Here is a 19153-nt window from a genome sequence, read left to right as displayed (position 1 = left end):
CGAGGGGTCATACATAGTGACATGAACTTAACCTGAAGGTCATACACAGTGACTTGAATTTGATCCGAAGGGCATGCACAGTGACTTAAACTTGATCCGAAGGCCGTACACAGTGACTTGAACTTGATCCGAAGGTCATGCACAGTGCCGTGAACTTGATCCGAAGGTCATACACCGTGACTTGAACTTGACCCAAAGGGCATGCACAGTGGCCTGAACTTGATAAGAGGGGGCCAAACACAGTGACTTGAACTTGATCCGAAGGTCATACACAGTGACATGAATGTGACTCGAAGGTCATGCACAGTGACTTGAACTTGATCTGAAGTTCATGTACAGCGACTTGAACTTGAGCAGAAGGTCATGCACAGTGACTTGAACTTGATCCGAGGAGACCATACACAGTGACTTGAACTTGATCCGAAGTTCATACACAGTAACTTGAAATTGATCCAAAAGTCATGCACAGTGACTTGAACTTGACTCGAAGGTCATGCACAGTGACTTGAACGTGACTCGAAGGTCATACACAGTGACATGAACTTGATCCAAAGGTCATACACCGTGGCTTGAACTTGCCGTGAGGGGTCATACACAGTGACGTGAACTTGACCCGGAGGTCATACACAGTGACTTGAACTTGATCTGAGGGGGCCATACACAGTGACTTGAACTTGATTTGAAGGTCATACACAGTGACTTGAATGTGACTCGAAGGTCATACACAATGACTTGAACTTGGCCCGAAGGTTGTGCACAGTGACTTGAACTTGAGCCGAAGGTCATGCAGAGTAGCTTGAACTTGACCCGAAGGTCATACACATTGACTTGCACTTGAGCCGAAGGTCATGCACAGTGACAAACTCTACCCGAAGGTCGTGCACAGTGACTTGAACTTGAGCTGAAGGTCATGCAGAGTAACTTGAACTTGATCCAAAGGTCATACACAGTGACTTGCACGTGATCCGAAGGTCATGCACAGAGACTTAAACTTGATCCAAAGTTCATACACAGTGACTTGAACGTGACTCGAAGGTCATACACAGTGACTTGAACTTGACCTGAAGGTTCATACACAGTGACATGAATTCAGCCATCTCAAACTGGAAATATTTATAACAAGACCTTAAGGATACATTTTAAAAAGTTATCTTAATCTGAAAACCAAAGTTGCAAGAGTCTGATTTCCTGGGTTTCAGGTGAAGGCCTACATCAGCTGTGGAGCCAAGGCTAACGATTGCCAGAAAGGTGGGTAGATTCCACCACCATGGATGTGGACCAAATTATCTTAAAGTATGTGTGCCAAAAAAGTTAATAAGTTCTTGATAAAAAGTTACTAGAACTGCTGTTCAAGCCCTCGTAATTGCATATAGATGGTCGGAACATCCTAGTCTCCCATACCCTACACCAGCAAATCCTACATGCCGCCTCACACCTTGTCCAGGGCCTGAAGAAACATGACCATATCATCCTCAACCTTCTGACAACCCTCACTCCTATTGCTGGCCTGCTACATTTTCAAAATCAGCTGCATCATTTACCTGCATCATCTACAAAGCCAACACTAGGCCTGTCCGACTGTCTGGCTGACAAGGTCACCAACCCGAGTGGCTCTGAGCACACCCAAAGCCAGCACCATCAGACTTGAGGTAAAAAAGCCCACAACAGGTAAAACAAGGCAACAGGCCTTCTGCATTTTGGCACCCAGAATCTAGAACACTCCTCTATCCACCAGGACTGCACCAAACCTGCTCCAATTTAGACAAGACCTGAAAAGCACCTCTTAAAAAACAAATACTACCTCCTGGTACAGTAGCAGTCAACCTCTCATCTCAGAACCCAATTACTTCTTTAATGATGTGCTGCCTCTGACCCTGTACAACTTCTTGCTGCCTTTTGGTCAGGTTTCCACAATAAGAATACCACATTCATTCATACATGTAGTATTAATAAGCAGCCTCCTGATAAGGTCTCCATCGTCTGCACTAAGGATGATCCCATCGACTAAGGGGGCTTTCCTCTCTGCTGCGTTCGGTGGTCTCACTCTTGGACCCCATTTATTGAGAATCCTTTTCTCCTCCTGGAACTGAAGATGGCTCCCTAAGTCTTGATGTTCTGCATCAAGAAGCCTTCTCTCACCCTTTTTCCCAGACTTTAAGTTGCCTCCCTCAGTCTTGGTCTCGCTCTATGCAATTTTGCCATTCCTGAATTAAAAATGGCATCCAAAAGCAGAACATTTAGAGATCTTGATTATCTCTCCAGGGCCCTCTCCAACTTGTTTTCTTTCTGAACCCCACACCCTTAAACAAGATGTCCCTCCCCCACCCCCGGCACTCAAACACATGAGGCAGCACTGACCTGAAATCCATGTTGAGCCAGCATGTCCCTGCAGTGATCATATTCAAACCGGGGGTCCCACCACGCCGACTCTGTCCTTACCGTCAGGACGAGGTGTCCGTTGTATAGACCTACGGAGAGCAGAAATAATGCTATTGTAGGTGGCAAAAGCTACGATGGGGCATAAAGAGCTATTCCTTCATCAAGTCACGTACACATCCAGTCATCCATACATCTCTTTATTATACCACTCATTCACTTGTCTTTCACTCATTCATCCATCAACCCATGCATTCCCTTCTCCCTTCACTCCCGAACCTATGTTTCTCAACCATTTGCCAAGTCATTTAACACTGCATCTAGGTGCTATAGCTAGTGTCCAAATTATTAACATATTCGGTGAATTCACACGCTCAACTACCTATCCATTGCCATTGCCATTTTCCTACTTATTCGTTGACCTCCTTTATCCGTTTTCATTAGTAACATTTTTGCACTCCTAACCGTGCCTTGCACCACTACACAAGTCGGCTGCGAGAAACACTTTGAAGGATCAAAAGACCAAACCAGTGCCTACATTTCACTAATAACAAGCCCCAAAACCTCTTAGGCCAGACTAACTGTTTGCCTGCGTTCCAGTCAATAGAGACATACTCTATGTGGATCACTGACAAAATATCGAAGGTCAAAAAATCGACCTACAAAAATATCGAAGCAAAAATATTGATATCAAGAATATCGACATCATATCTACAACATGGTAAGTACAAAAAAATTGAGAAAAAAAATATTGATGTCAAAAATATAGGTATTAAAAATATTTATTTTTTTGTTAAAAAAATATGTAAAATAAACTAAATAATACTTATAAATAAAATAAACATAATTAAAAATATTTCATAATGTTTAGAATTAATAAGTAATATATACAATTTAATGAAACATTAATTAAACATATACATATAATAAATAGTATATAAACTTACTTAATAATCAGTTTTAATCATTATTTTAATAACTTATAAATTATGAAAAAATATTATAAATTACAAATACTTCTAAACACATAAAACAATAACATAAATAAAATTTAAATAATTATGTGTAACACATTTTTTTTTTAAATTACTTTTCAGAAATTTTAGATTAATTATATACTACATTAACTAAAATAATAAAAAAAATATTATATAGCATAGGGAATAAAACTGATATTCCAACTCCTAAAAAAACAACAGTAAAGATAATGTTGGATAGCGTAGGGGTATAAATTACTATTCCCACTCCAGAGAGTGCAACAGTAGGGAAAGTGTTGGATAGAGTAGAGGTTAAAATTAGTATTCCCACTCTAGAGAGTGCAACAGTAGGGAAAGTGTTGGATAGCGTAGAGGTTAAAATTACTATTCCCACTCTAGAGAGTGCAACAGTAGGGAAAGTGTTGGATAGCGTAGGGGTATAAATTACTATTCCCACTCCAGAGAGTGCAACAGTAGAGAAAGCGTTGGATAGCAGGAGGGTAAAAGTTACTATTCCCACTCTAGTGTGTGCAACAGTAGAGAAAGCGTTGGATAGCGTAAGGGTAAAAATTACTATTCCCACTCCAGAGAGTGCAACAGTGGGGAGAGTGTTGGATAGCGTAGGGGTAAAAAATACTATTCCAACTCCAGAGAGTGCAATAGTAGGGAAAGTGTTGGATAGCGTAGAAGTACATACATATAAATAAATAACTTTTTTAATTAATTAATTAATTAATTATTGAATAACTAAACTATTTACAAATACCAATAAATAATTAATAAAAACAGTTACCAATGAATAATGAATTAACAAGAAAACAATAATAAATTATAATTAATTAATTACCAAATAATAAATATTGATAAATAAAATATTCTAATAACAAAAAATAATAATTACTTAACATTAATCACTGGTTAATATTTACTTATTAATATATTAAATACCTTTATCAATAAATAATATTTAATCATATTTAATTACGAATTAATGATGACCCAACAATAAATTGTTTTTCATAACCCAAAAAAATATACATTATAATAATTACCAATTAATAATTAATGCCCAATAAATTAATTATCAATATCAAAATTTTTTTTTATTACATTTCAATTACTTCAAAAACTATTCCCCTGTAAACACACAACATACTCCAATAATAAAATAATACACTTAACATAATTATCAATTAATCCATTAATAATAATTAATTACCAATTAATATCAATGAATTACCAATTATTAATTAATTAACAATTATATAAATCCCAATACCAATTATTTAAAATAAATGATTACTTAATTACAATTAAATGACTTCCCACCCTATTCCCCTATAAACCCACAACCCGCTACAGAACTTAAACGCAAAAATGTATTAAAATGTATTTATAATTCCTAAAAATTAATAATTAATTTAGCATAATTAAATTACTTCCCACTCAATTCCCCTATAAACCCACAACCCGCTACGGTACTAAAAAAACTAAAATAACTTAAAAAAAACTTTTTTAACATATAAAAATTGTATACATATATTTTAAAACAAGTAGAAAACTTAACAAAACACATATAACATATACATATTAAATACATAATAAAATACTTAACAATAATATAAATATCGATATTAGTAACATTGATATTAGTAACATCGATATATTTGATATCGATATTAATAACTTCGATATTACTTACATTAATATAAAAAAAATCGATATTACTTACCTTAGGGTCGATATTCTGTCCATTGATATTCTGTCCCTTCGATATTGTGACATCGATATTAGTGTAGGTCGGAAAAAAATTCCCGATATTTAGACTGCTCACTACCCTATGCACCACTTCAGGCCATGTAGAAGACCCTCAGTGTGTCAGGCTATCCTTCCCCAAGAATTTTAGCATCATGATAAGCTGACCTCCTTGTACTACTGATTACTGGCTTCCTCAGCCACTTTATGCTATCCTATCCCAAAAAAGCATCAATAGATCTCTTGCCAACTAAACCCCATTACAGGACTAAAATGGAGCTTTAAAATTCTGTAGAAAGTAGTTACTTGTAAACTTCAGCAATGGGAGGTCAACATGGACGCTCCCTTCCTGGCCGCCTAGACACAAGCTAGCTTCGGTATCAGCTAAGCACGAAAAGGGATCTACTCTTTGGTCAGGGTTGAATTACCAGCTGCTCCAGGCTCCCTAACGAGGATTATCCCCTGTGCCCTATTGCTTACCTAATGCTGGCTATTGGTATCCATTTCAACTCTATCGCCAACAATCAGACATGGGCATCACAAAGTCTGCCATATCTTAACCTTCACCTGAAAGGACACAAAGCTGAACTGGTAGCACTAGGCCACCGATCGACACATCTTCACAGCTTCCCTCTCACAGCTTTCTTTTGGACTAACATCCCAGTTGAAATCATGGTCAGAACACAAGCCTTTGCATGAGCTGTCAAAATAATAAAGCAATCCTTACACAATCCAGCTAAGCCTCCCATCACTCCTTGACTTTAAGCTTGTCTTTGACCCTTTACAGTGCTCTCCTGCCTTTTTGTTAGGTTTGTGTGATAGAAATACCATATACATACATCCATGAATTCCTCCTTTTACCCTACTTACAGTCCCTAAGGGAAGCATGCATCTGTGGTTAAATTCCTCCCTAGACTGCGCCCATCACGAGGGGAGCTTAGGAGCCCATAAGGGAAGTGCCTCTTCTGTGGCATTAATGGCCTATTTCTGTGATGGAGGGGTAGGCTGGCCTGCTTCTGTCTTCGGGCAGGCTGGTTGGCGGGGCTCCAGTCACTGCCATGAATTCTGGATTCTGCCCACTGTATGGAAGATTGATCCATGTATTCTGCAAGCCTCATTCCAGTGCTACAGTTCTGAGAAAGGCCCTGTCTTCGAGGAGGTTCCAGAAACTGCTGGGCCTTACCTTGAGTATATATATCGTATGATGATTCAGTCGGGAAATAATTCAAAACAATGAATTATTACTAGTAGTCCTCTAATTACCCAATTAATGAGAAAAAATAAAAAAGGAAAGAAAGGCACACAATTTTTAAGTGGGATAAATCTATTTTCATAAATGGAACATATTATATATCAGATAATCAGATAAAGGTGTTCCTAAGGGTGAGCTACGGTGGCGCGGAGCTCGTGAAGGTGACGTGGAATGGAGATAGAAGGTTCCATAGTTTCCCTCTCATCTCCTACTGGTGCACGTGGAATGATGACCTGAAGAGGGAGTTCACTACTGTTCGTACCATGAGCTTGGTAACCTGAAGACCTAAAGAGGGAGTTCACATGGTTCTTACCATGGTAGCCGCCAAGCAGAGGACGGATCTCCTGAGATGGTGCATTTCTATGCGCTCGCTCATTACCCCTTAGTTCTCGAAACACAATAAACACCAATTTTCCAATCCTGTCTGCCATCTTCACACACTTTTCATGTAACATCTTGGCTGAGACCTGTGAGCATTTTTTTGTGGGGGATATTATCCACGGTGTAGACACGATTCAGTAGTTGTTCGCCTAAATCACAGCTTATATTGTTAAATTCAAATGGACGCAGAATATTTCTGTTTTTTGGACTTTAAGGGGGTCATTAGGATGATGGGCGGACTTAGTCCGCCCGCCATCCCATCGGGGGAAGGGACGCCCGCCATAAGGGCGGGGGTCCCGTGGGGGGTATTAGGATGCGCCCGCCACAGTGGCGGGCGCATCATGCATGTTTAACATTGTGGCGGGCAGTGCTCTCAGCACTGCCCGCCACAATGCTAAAAATGCTTGTGATGCATTTGCATACACAAAGCAGCAGGCACCGTGCGGTGCCTGCTGCATTGAGTATGCAAATGCAGGGGGGTACCACAGGTACCCCCCATGTGCACCCCCCACCTTGCCTTCGCCATGGGGGCCCATAGCAAAGACCGCATGCTTTTCCGTGGCGGCATTGCGGCCACGGAAAAGCCTCTTCAAAGGCCCAGGGTAATATGGCTGGCGGTGTCTGATAGACACCGCCACCATATAAACCCTTTTCCGACCTGGTCGCAAGGCGACCGGGGCAGAAAAGCGGCAGACTGTCTTTCCGTCCGCCGCAGACCCCCCAGCCATACTAATATGGCGGGGTCATTCCGGAGCGGAGAGCGGGCGGATTGCCCCCGCCAGTGACCACCGCTGGCCTGGCGGGGCCAATCCGCCCGCCATCCTAATGGGCCTCCAAGTGTTTTAGATTTTAACCATTGCTACTAGTGTAACAATATCACACAAGGAAAAGGGGAAATCGCTCTTGATTGTGACATAGCGCGATTCACGTTAAACATACAGGCAGTGAGCCTCTGGCTGAAAAGTCAGCCCTAGTCCACACATCTCTGAAAACTGACAACCTACAGTATCCTATAGAAGCCTAAGTGAAGCCCTGGTCTCTCACCTCGAAGCACCCATCATCCCTCATAGCCAGGAATTAAACCTAAGAATTGAGAACTTACTCAAAGTTTCACCTGTAGTCAGGAGTAAACCACATTAACTCCTGACTCCAGTCTTATGTTCAGAAATTGTCGACCGCACCCTCACAGTACAAGTGGAACCCTTAGACTTCTGACTCCAGTCCAAAGGTCTGTGATTCCTCCTTCTGAGCCATGTCTGATCTCCGGTTACTAAGTTACTCAGTCAGGAGTAGAACCATAGACCCCTGATTAAGCCATGTTCTACCTCCACCATGCCACACCTTCTCTCAGCCCTGATCTCTTATTACCAGCCCACTTTTTCTCCTAGATCTGAGCTCTCATTGCTGGGTCTGGTTGCTTAGTCGACTAATGCGTCCACTTTAGCGGCCTGTGTTTTACCTCATTTTCACAGGTTCAAATCCTGGCAGGTCCACTCAGCCTTTAATCCTGCTGAGGTTGATAAAATGAGAACCATTGGGTAATAATAAACATCTTTTTTTCAAAACCAAGATACCCTTCTGGGTGAACGTGCGCTTTACAAATACACGTTATGTGTTTGTGTCATTACTAGCCCACATCTTCTGCCAGCCGTGAGCTCTCACTCCTAGACTGCATTTTCTGCCAGCCATGAGTACTCATCATTACTAGCCCATATTTTCTGCTCGCCCTGAGCTCTAATTATAAGCCCACATATTATGCCAGCCCTAGGTTCTCATTACTAGCCCACATATTCTGCCAGCCCTGAGCTCTCATTACTAGTCCGCATTTTCAGCCAGCCCTGAGTTCTCATTACTAGTCCGCATTTTCAGCCAGCCCTGAGTTCTCATTACTAGCCCACATTTTCTGCCAGCCCGGGGATCTTATTAGTAGCCCACATTTTCTCTCTAGACCGGAGCGCTCATTACTAGCCAGCATTTTTTGCCAGGCTTTAACTCTCATTACTAGCCCATATTTTCTGCCAGTCCTGAGCTCTCATTTCTAGCCTACATTTTCTGCCAGCCCAGGACTCTTATTACTAGCCCACATTTTCTGCCAGCCTTGAGCTCTCAATACTAGTCCACATTTTCTGCTAGCCGTGATCTCTCATTACTAGCCCAAAATTTTCTACCAGCCCTGAGCTCTCATTACTAGCTCACATTTTATGCCAGCCCTGAGCTCTCATTACTAGCCCGCAATTCCTGCCAGCCCTGAGCACTCATCACTAGCCCGCCTTTTATGTCAGCCCAGGAATCCTATTCCTACCAGCCCTGAATTGCCCTACCACCCAGCCTTTTAACCAACTTAGACCTCTAATTACTAGCCTACGCTGCCTTCCTCACAACCACAACTAGAAGCCACAGGCTCTGACTCACACTCTTAAATCTCAGTACTAGTCAGCATCTCTTCCCTGATTTCGACTGAAATCCATTTTGTCCTACTCCAGCTTTGAGTTCTCATCTCTAGCCCACAACTCCTTTTTCACAACCACAACCTCAACTAGAACTTATGGACTAGCTCTTAACCAGTACTAGACCGTGGACTCCTAGTATTATGTCTGACCTCTTATCACTAGTCCACACCTCCCTCTCAAAGAGGTCTAGAGCCCATTGAACCAAAGAACTTTGACTGGGCCAGGAGCTCCCTCCTCAAACCACTTAAGCTTCTAGGTTCCCGAAGTTCGAACTATGGACTTAAGTACTGACTTGATGCCTCAGCTCTCACCCCTAACCCACGCCTTCCACCCCAGCAGCCAGCACCAGAACCTATAGGTGCCAGATTGAGAATGAGCCCTCAGCACTAGCGCTCGCCTATCCCCATAGCCAAGACTTGAACCATAGACTCCGGACTTCATGGCTGAACCCTCATCACTAGGCCAGACCTCCTCCACCTCAGTCATCCCTGGAACAAACAGACCCTGGGGTCATGCCTGAGCTCTCAGCATGCCTCCCCTCCACACAACAAAGACTAGAACCAAGTTCATGAAAGAGCTGTCACTACTAACCCATGCCTCCCCTGTCTCCGCCACGTCTAGAGTTCATAAACTCCAGGCTGAGCTCTGACCTCTCTCCTCAGGCAAATTATCATATTTGCAGCCTGAAGAAGGACCATAGACTCCTGACATGCATGACCTCTCAGCACCAGCCCTAACATCACCGTTGATGCATCGAGCGTGGACACTGACCTCTAGCCCAGGCCTACTCCAGCTCAGCCTGTACTCCTCACTTCATGCATAAGTCTTCACTGCTATGTTACGTCTCACACAACAGCCAAGACAAGAACCATGGACTCCATATTTCCTGTATGTCCTGTCCCCCCAGAGCCAGACCTAGAGCCCTTAGCCCTCTGGCTGAGTCTTAGATTACCCCTGCTAGCACATGCAAACATCTCCTCCTTCCCTGCAGGACTAGAGCACATGGGCTCCTAATGTTATAGTCATCCACGAGCATGCTCTCACCTGGAGGGTCACCACTCATGCCTTCCTCTTCCATGCACGGGGTGGCCTCTGTGACAACCTCATCCCCGCTGGACATGTCGCCTTCAGTGCTTCTCGCCATGATGGCTTGTTAAGGTGGCGCTTCGCTCGACTCCAATAGAGATCTAGTGGGCAGCGCCAGCATCCTCAGCAGGTCTTCACCTTTCCAAGGTGGCCCTGGTGAAATAAAGATAAACATGAGGGGGAAGTGAGGAACAGGGTGTCAAAATGAGCCAAGATCTACCTCTCGGTTGAGTCAAGCGCACTTCACAGCTGAACCAGGCACACAGGGCAACACAGCATGGGAAAGCAGGGAAACCTCATCCTGTACCTGAAGGGCCAGGAAGAGAGAATGACATGACTGTGAGAACTGAAATCACCAAGGGCCATATGATCAAGCCGTTTTCGAATCGCAAAGGCCGGAATTCGCAGAATTTCGGCCTTTGCGACTCGCAAACGGCCATTTTGCATGTTTTGGAATGTATGAAACATTCCCAAAATAAGGAATTGCAAAGTTGTGCGATTCCTTATTTTGCCATAGCATTTAAGGAATCGCAATTTTGCGATTCCTTAAATGCTATGTATGTAGCATTTTTGGCTTGCGAATTTTGGTTAAGAATTCGCAAATTACCACCAACTTGTAGTTGATGGTAACTTGCGAATTCTTCTAAAAATGCACAATTTGGCTTTTTTAAAGGTGGCATGTGATGCACACACATGCCCATAGGGCATGTATGTGCGCCATATGCACACACATGTTCTTTTCAGGGGTGCAGCAGGGTGTCTTTGAGACACCCCTGCACCCTTGCAATAATTCTCAAATTGCGATTAGCAAATTGCGAATTCGCAATTTGAGAATTATTTTGCATTCATTCCTATGGGCTTCCCGGCCCATAGGAATGCATTGGAAATTATTCCTTAATTGCGAATTCGCAAAATGCGAATTCGCAAATAAGGAAGCTTAAGGAATCGCAAATTAAAAGCGATTTTTTTCATACATACCATTTTGCAATTCCTAAATAGCGATTCCTTAAAATTCGCTATTTAGGAAATGCAAAATAGTTTGATGATACATATGGCCCTAAGTGTTTGTAGTCAACAATGCACTTCCATCATGATCACTCCTGGGAGTCCTGAAGACTGACACATGCAAATCACTACCACTGCAGCCTCAAAGCAAAGGAACATGTGGCATGGAAAAGGAAGGGGAAATGTAGACACCAAGCACCATCAAGCACTAGTCAGGAAGCACATGTATACTGTGCCACCTTCTTACGTCCGCCAACTGTCCTTCACCAGTGTCATCAGCCATGCCATATTTGATGAGAGCGCTGATGTCACCAATGATGATGTGCAGGATAATGTCACTGATAGCGTCTTAAGTAATTTGATGTCACTTCCGATATCATCGAGCAATAAATAAGATCCCAAACAAGCCTACAGCATGATGCATTATGGGTTTTGCAGGTGCAAAGCCTGTGATTCTCAAAGTCACATGCAGCTTAGGATTTTGACTTCAAATCCCTAAGATGTCCTAGGAACCTCCCTGAGGCTTCTAGCACTGTAAGGTGATGGTACAGCAATAGACACTCCCTGAGGATTCTGACATTCTCATGTGAAGGCACAGCATCAGACACTCCCTGAAGCTTCTGGCACTCTCAGGCGATGTCACAGCATCAGGCACTCCCTGAGGCTTCCGACACTCTCAGGCAATGGCACAGCATCAGACACTCCCTGAGGCTTCTGGCACTCTCAGGCGATGTCACAGCATCAGGCACTCCCTGAGGCTTCTGACACTCTCAGGCGATGTCACAGCATCAGGCACTCCCTGAGGCTTCTGACACTCTCAGGCGATGTCACAGCATCAGGCACTTCCTGAGGCTTCCCACATTCTCAGGCGATGGCACAGCATCGGGCTCTCACTGAGGCTTCTGGCACTCTCAGACGATGGCACAGCACCAGCACTCCCTGAGGCTTCTGGCACTCTCAGGTGATGGCACAGCATCAGGCACTCCCTGAGGCTTCTGGTCCTCTCAGAAGATGATGCAGCACCAGCACTCCCTGAGGCTTCTGGCACTCTCAGGCGATGGCACAGCATCAGCCATTCCCTGAGGCTTCAGGCACTCTCAGGTGATGGCACAGCATCAGGCACTCCCTGAGGCTTCTGGCCCTCTCAGAAGATGGTGCAGAATCGGTGCTCCCTGAGGGTTCTGGAACTCTCAGGAGATGGCACAGCATCAGGCACTCCCTGAGGCTTCTGGCACTCTCAGAAGATGGTGCAGAATCGGTGCTCCCTGAGGGTTCTGGAACTCTCAGGCGATGTCACAGCATCAGGCACTTCCTGAGGCTTCCCACATTCTCAGGCGATGGCACAGCATCTGGCTCTCACTGAGGCTTCTGGCACTCTCAGACGATGGCACAGCACCAGCACTCCCTGAGGCTTCTGGCACTCTCAGGTGATGGCACAGCATCAGGCACTCCCTGAGCCTTCTGGCCCTCTCAGAAGATGGTGCAGAATCGGTGCTCCCTGAGGGTTCTGGAACTCTCAGGAGATGGCAGAGCATCAGGCACTCCCTGAGGCTTCTGGCAATCTCAGAAGATGGTGCAGAATTGGGTGCTCCCTGAGGGTTCTGGAACTCTCAGGCGATGGCACAGCATAAGGCACTCCCTGAGGATTCTGGCACTCTCAGGTGATGTCACAGCATTGGGCACTCCCTGAGGCTTCTAGCACTTTCAGGCGATGGCAAAGCATGAGGCACTCCCTGAGGGTTCTGGCACTCTCAGGTGATGCCACAGCATTGGGCACTCCCTAAAGCTTCAAGACTGTCAAGTTGTAGCACAGCATGACGCTTCGAGGTATCTGGAAATCTCAGATGATAGCGTAGCGCTGAACACTCCCTGAGGCTTCTGGCACTCTCCGGCGATGGCACAGCATCAGCCATTCCCTGAGGCTTCTAGCACTCTCAGGCGATGGCACAGCATCAGCCATTCCCTGAGGCTTCTGGCACTCTCAGGTGATGGCACAGCATCAGACGCTCCCTGAGGCTTCTGGCAATCTCAGTCGATGGCGCAGCATCACACAGTCCTTGAGGCTTCTAGCACTCTCGGAAGATGGTGCAACATCGGGGCCTGCATGCAGCACTCTAGTACACTCAGGTGTTAGCACAGCACTGTGCTCTCTATTAGGCTCCTGGCTCTCACGTGGAAGTACACCACCAGACACTCCCTCTGGTTCCGGTTACAGTCAGCTCTGGGACCCCATTGGCACTTTGCATCCAGTCATTGTCATTGTAGCCCCTGTTGCCTAAAGGACTAGAACAACAAGCATTGGCATAGCCAATAGGTCGCGCCTTTGGGAACTTATAAGTGTTTAGCCAGAGATATTGACTTTACCTATGTCTTTAAGCTGAGCTGTACAGAAGTCTGCAGCATGCTGAAAAGTTATAATAAAGAAGCGTTAGAAGCATTTTTGTTACCTTAGATATGACCAAAAAAGCATTATGTACAACTGAACGACCATATTAAAAAAGTATTAAAAATAATGTCTTGAGTTTATTTTGTCCTTTCAATGCTGGCAACTTGTATCTGCCTGTCCAAATGGTTGCTTGTGTTTTTTTTTATGGGGGGGCATAAATAACAGGAGGGTGAAGGTCAGTCAGTCAGTCAGTTAGTGAGAGTGAGTGAGAGAGTCAGTCAGTGAGAGTCAGTCAGTCAGTGAGAGAGGGAGAGTCAGTGAGAGAGCGAGAGTCAGTCAGTGAGAGAGAGAGAGTCAGTCAGTGAGGGAGTGAGAGTCAGTCAGTCAGTGAGAGAGTCAGTTAGTGAGAGTGAGAGAGTCCGTCATTGAGAGTGAGAGAGACAGTCAGTGAGAGTGAGAGAGTCAGTGAGAGTCAGTCAGTGAGAGTGAATGAGAGTGAGAGAGTGAATCAGTTTGTCAGTGAGTGAAAGAGAGTGAGTCATTGAGATAGTCAGTCAGTGAGAGTAAGTCAGTTTTAGCGAGAGTGAGTCAGTCTTTCAGCGAGAGTCAGTCAGTCTTTTAGCGAGAGTCTGTCAGTCTTTTAGCGAGAGTCAGTCAGTCAGTGAGAGAGTCAGTAAGAGAGAGTCAGTGAGAGAGAGTCCATCAGTCAGTGAGAGTGAATCAGTCAGTCAGTGAGAGAGAGTGGGAGAGCCAGTCAGTGTGGGAGTGAGAGAGTCTGTCAGTGAGTGTGAGTGAGTCAGTCAGTCATTGAGACTGAATCAGTCAGTTAGTGAGAGAGAGTGGGACAGTCAGTGCGAGAGAGGGAGAGTCGGTCAGTGAGAGTGAGTCAGTGAGAGTGAGTGAGTCAGTGAGAGTGAGTCAGTCAGTGAGAGTGAGTGAGTCAGTCAGTGAGAGAGAGAGAGTGAGTCAGTCAGTCAGTAAGAGAGTCTGTCAGTTAGAGTGAGTCAGTGAGAGTCTGTCAGTGAGAGTGATTCAGTCAGTAAGTGAGAGAGAGTGAGAGAGTCTGTCAGTAAGAGTCTGTCAGTGAGAGTGAGTCAGTCAGTCACTCAGTGAGAAAGAGAGAGAGAGAGAGAGTGGGAGAGTCAGTGAGAGAGGGTGGGAGAGTCAGTCAGTGAGAGTGAGTGAGTCAGTGAGAGAGAGTGGGAGAGTCAGTCAGCGAGAGAGGGTGGGAGAGTCAGTCAGTGAGAGTGAGTCAGTGAGAGTGAGTCAATGAGGGTGAGTCAATGACAGTGAATCAGTGAGAGTGAGTCAGTCAGTCAGTCAGTGAGAAAGAGAGAGAGAGAGAGAGTGGGAGAGTCAGTGAGAGAGGGTGGGAGAGTCAGTCAGTGAGAGTGAGTGAGTCAGTGAGAGAGAGTGGGAGAGTCAGTCAGCGAGAGAGGGTGGGAGAGTCAGTCAGTGAGAGTGAGTCAGTTAGAGTGAGTCAATGAGGGTGAGTCAATGACAGTGAATCAGTGAGAGTGAGTCAGTGAGAGTCCGTCAGTGAGAGTCCGTCTGTCAGTGAGAGTCTGTCTGTCAGTGAGAGTCTGTCTGTCAGTGAGAGGGTGTGTATGTGAGAATCTGTCAGTCAGTGAGAGTCAGTCAGTGAGAGTCAGTCAGTGAGAGTCTCTCAGCGAGAGTCTGTCAGTGACAGAGAGTGAGTGAGTCAGTCAGTCAGTGAGAGAAAGTGGGAGAGTCACAGTCAGTGAGAGTGAGTGGGAGAGTCAGTCAGTGAGAGAGTGAGAGAGTCTGTCAGTGAGAGTTTGTCAGTGAGAGAGTCAGTGAGAGAGAGTCAGTAGTGACAGAGTCAGTGAGAGTGAGTCAGTGAGTCTTTCAGTGAGAGTGAGTCAGTCAGTAAGTGAGAGAGAGTGGGAGAGTCAGTCAGTCAGTGAGAGAGCGTGGAAGAGTCAGTCAGTGAGAGAGAGTGGAAGAGTCAGTCAGTGAGAGAGAGTGAGTCAGTGAGTCTGTCAGTGGTACACAGACATAATTTCGACCTCAAAAATATCGACATACACAAATATCGAGTCAAAAATATAGACTAGACAAAATATCGACCAGACATAATATCGACTACAAAAATATCGATTACTATCGATATTAATAGCAAAAATATCGAATCAAAAATATAGAGTAGACATAATATCGAGTAGATAGAATATACACAACAAAAATATGTAAAATTAGGTGTTTTATAATTTGTAATAATTGTGTAATATAAATCTGTAGCGGGTTGTGGGTTTATAGGGGAATAGGGTGGGAAGTAATTTAAATATAATTATATAAATATGTAATATAATAGAATAGTAATTGTTAATTAATTAATAATTGTTAATTAATTAAAATATAATTGGTAATTAATAATAATTGAATAATTGATAAATCATTATTTTTTACTATATTATTTTTTGTAGCGGGTTGTGGGTTTATAGGGGAATAGGGTGGGAAGTAATTTGAATTTAATTAATTAAATATGTAAATTAATAATAATTGTTAATTAATTATTATTTGGTAAATAATTAAAATATAATTGGTAATTAATTATAAATATTTAAAGAATAAATAAATAATAATTAGTAAATTAATTTCTGTAGTGGGTTGTAGAAGCCGTCCAGCGATAACTCGCTGGACGGCTGACATACTAGGCTTAAATGCAATGTGCCTGGAGTACGGGCTACGAGCCTTGAATGGTCGAACCAAGTCAGATCGAGTCCCTGCCATGACTTTTAACAACGGGCGAAACAAAAGTCGCATTGATTATGTCATCTGCAGCATATCTATATGGTCATCTGTTAGTGACATGGTGGTAACAGCAAGGCCAGAAAGCGACCATGACCCTTTATGTGTCTCTCATAATTGGTGGTCGTTTAAAGTAATAGCACCAACCCCTTGTGACCAACTTTTGCTCCCGACGATTGTTCCAACTAACGATATGCGCAGGTTAAGGTGGTCAGGTGTTAGGACAGACCAGCAGGTCCTCGAAAAAATAGGAGCTGCGACAGACAAGGCCATTGCGGCCCTGGAGAGCGTAGCTGGGACCTCACAGGGATATGAAGACATAACTAAAGCACACACAACTCTTTTTAATGAAGTTAAAAGTTACTTCATAAAACCTGTACATAATAAGAGGGTCTGTCCATATAAAGCTGCAAAGTGGTATAATCATGACTGTAGGGCGGCAAGATCCAACCTAGGAGTTGCCATTAAGAGCAACAACCTGGGTGAGATCCGATCTGCTAGGAAGCACTATAAAAATTGTATTGCTAGGGCAAAAAGAGAATGGGACGAAGCCCACTGGCAGAAGTTGAAATATGCAAGTGATCGTAAACACTCTAGACTATTTTGGCACATTGTCAAATGGGGTCACGAAAGGTCTCCAGAAGCTCCCAATAACAATGTTTCCCATGATGCATGGGTCAAATTTTTTAGTGAACAGTACTCTTCTAGGGTCCAATTCGGTAACAGTTCCTGCCCTACTTATCTGTTCGCAGTTGATGACACCTTTGCTCAGAGTGAAGTGCTGTTTGCCTTGAAATCCGTTCACAGTGGCCGAGCACCGGGCATTGACGGAGTCCCCGCGGATGTTTTCTTAAATGACACCGATAGGTGGAGTAAATACATCTGCTTATTACTAAATCACATTGCCAGGGGTGCTGAAATCCCGGTATCCTGGCGGGGTGCTGTCATTATTCCGGTATATAAAAAGGGAGATCGTGCCCAACCTTGTAATTACCGCCCTATCAGCTTAATTGACACTGTTCAAAAGGTTGTAGGGCGTGTAATTATTAACAATTTGCTTGATTGGGCAGAGGAGCAGAATGTTCTATCTCCTTTTCAGGCTGGGTTTCGTAGAGCAACCAGCACTGTGGACCAGGTCTTCCGTTTCCAATTGATCCAGTGGAGGACTGTGGTACTGGGTGGAGGTAGTCTTTACGCAGCATTCGTTGACCTACGGGCTGCATTCGACCTGGTGCCTAGGGCAAAATTGTGGGAGGTGCTGGCAGCTCTGGGGGTCCCAATGACCCTGTTGACCTTGATTATAAGACTCCATGAGGGTACTTACGCTAAAATCCAATGGGGTGGCTATGGAAATGACACTGTCGACTTTCCTGTTGAGCGTGGGGTTCGACAGGGTTGTTCAATGGCACCAACATTGTTTACCCTTTTTATTAACGGCATTGTTTCCCGTATGCAATCTCAGGTTCTGGATGCTCCTTCTCTCGCAGGTGTAAAAGTTCCTATTTTAATGTTCGCCGACGACACCTTAATTTTATCGAAATCCCCCAGCGGCCTGCAAAAGGCACTGGTAATTTTTGACAAGTTTTGTAGTGACCACGGCTTGGAGGTAAACGCAGCTAAAACAAAACTCATGGTTTTTAATCCTTATAGAAATTTTAAATCTAAAATATCCATGAGTGGGCGTTACCTTGAAGTAGTAAATTCTTTTACTTACCTGGGGATTCACATTTCTAATGACAATAGATGGAACCAACATTTAAACATTGCAGTATTAAGACATAAGCAATTGGCTGGTACCATCATTAAGGAGCACAGTAAATCATTGACCAAACCGATTAAACCTCCCTTGATCATATACGAGGCTAAGGCAATAGGGTCAGCATTGTATGGGGCTGAGTTGTGGGGGCAAGAAAACCTCCAGGAGTTACAGATATCGGAAAATAATTTCCTTCGGAAACTTACAGGCACCCCACAGAGCAGTCCCCTTTTGCCTCTTAGATATGACCTTGGCAGGAAAGAAATCTCGGCAATGTGTAAACTTCGTCCGATATTATATTGGCGTAGAATCTGGACCACCCCTGAGTTGTCACATTATGCAGAAGGGTTTGCTGATGTTATCAAAGCGGACCGATTTAACAAAATTAGATGGTTTAAATCACTAAAATCAGCATTATGTGAACTAGGACTAAATGAACTGTGGTCCGATCCAGCCGGGTCATCTTTCCCATCTAAGTTATTCATAAAAAATCTTTTCTGGGAACGGGTTGAAAACAGGAGTTTGCTTAGTACTAACAATGGGTCTATGACTACTGCTTTCCTTGAAGTCAAGCTGTTTCCTACGTATGAAATGTACTGGGATTTTATAACGAAACCCATGGATAGGAAACTGTTTTTCCAAATGAGGGCTGGTTCTCTACCTCTACGCAACTTAACATCAAAGTGGAGAGATGGAGGTCCAGCTACTTGCCCAGTATGTGGGGAAGGAAAGGAAACGCTAGGTCATTTCTTGTTCTCCTGTCATGTATATTCCGCCCCCAGACGTGTTTGGTTGGCTCCTATGTGTAGAAATCTGGGTACTAAAAGTAGTATGGTAGCCTTGCGTATTGTAAAATCTACCTCCCTAACCTGGATTATAATAGCGACTGCAAAGTACTTTGGGTGGGCGTGGGTAATTAGGCAGAGATTGCTAGTAGGGTAACTACTCTCTGCTTAG

General features: G+C 44.0%; 1 protein-coding gene across 3 annotated transcripts in view; it reads right to left on the bottom strand.

Annotated features, from left to right (window-relative positions):
* The window catches only part of LOC144756276 (transmembrane protein 268-like), a 112772-nt gene that overhangs the window by 47329 nt on the left and 46290 nt on the right, over positions 1-19153 (bottom strand). For all 3 annotated transcript variants that reach the window (XM_078645934.1, XM_078645936.1, XM_078645935.1), the window contains exons 2-3: positions 10236-10430; positions 2359-2468 (exon numbers count right to left, since the gene is read on the bottom strand). In XM_078645934.1, coding sequence (XP_078502060.1) covers positions 2359-2468; positions 10236-10335 — 210 coding nt within the window. In that variant the 5' untranslated portion in view covers positions 10336-10430. The remainder of the gene's footprint in view (positions 1-2358; positions 2469-10235; positions 10431-19153) is intronic.

Source organism: Lissotriton helveticus, chromosome 5_1, assembly GCF_964261635.1.
Source record: "Lissotriton helveticus chromosome 5_1, aLisHel1.1, whole genome shotgun sequence".
NCBI classification, from domain to species: domain Eukaryota; kingdom Metazoa; phylum Chordata; class Amphibia; order Caudata; family Salamandridae; genus Lissotriton; species Lissotriton helveticus.
This window is presented reverse-complemented; position numbering and strand designations above follow the sequence as displayed.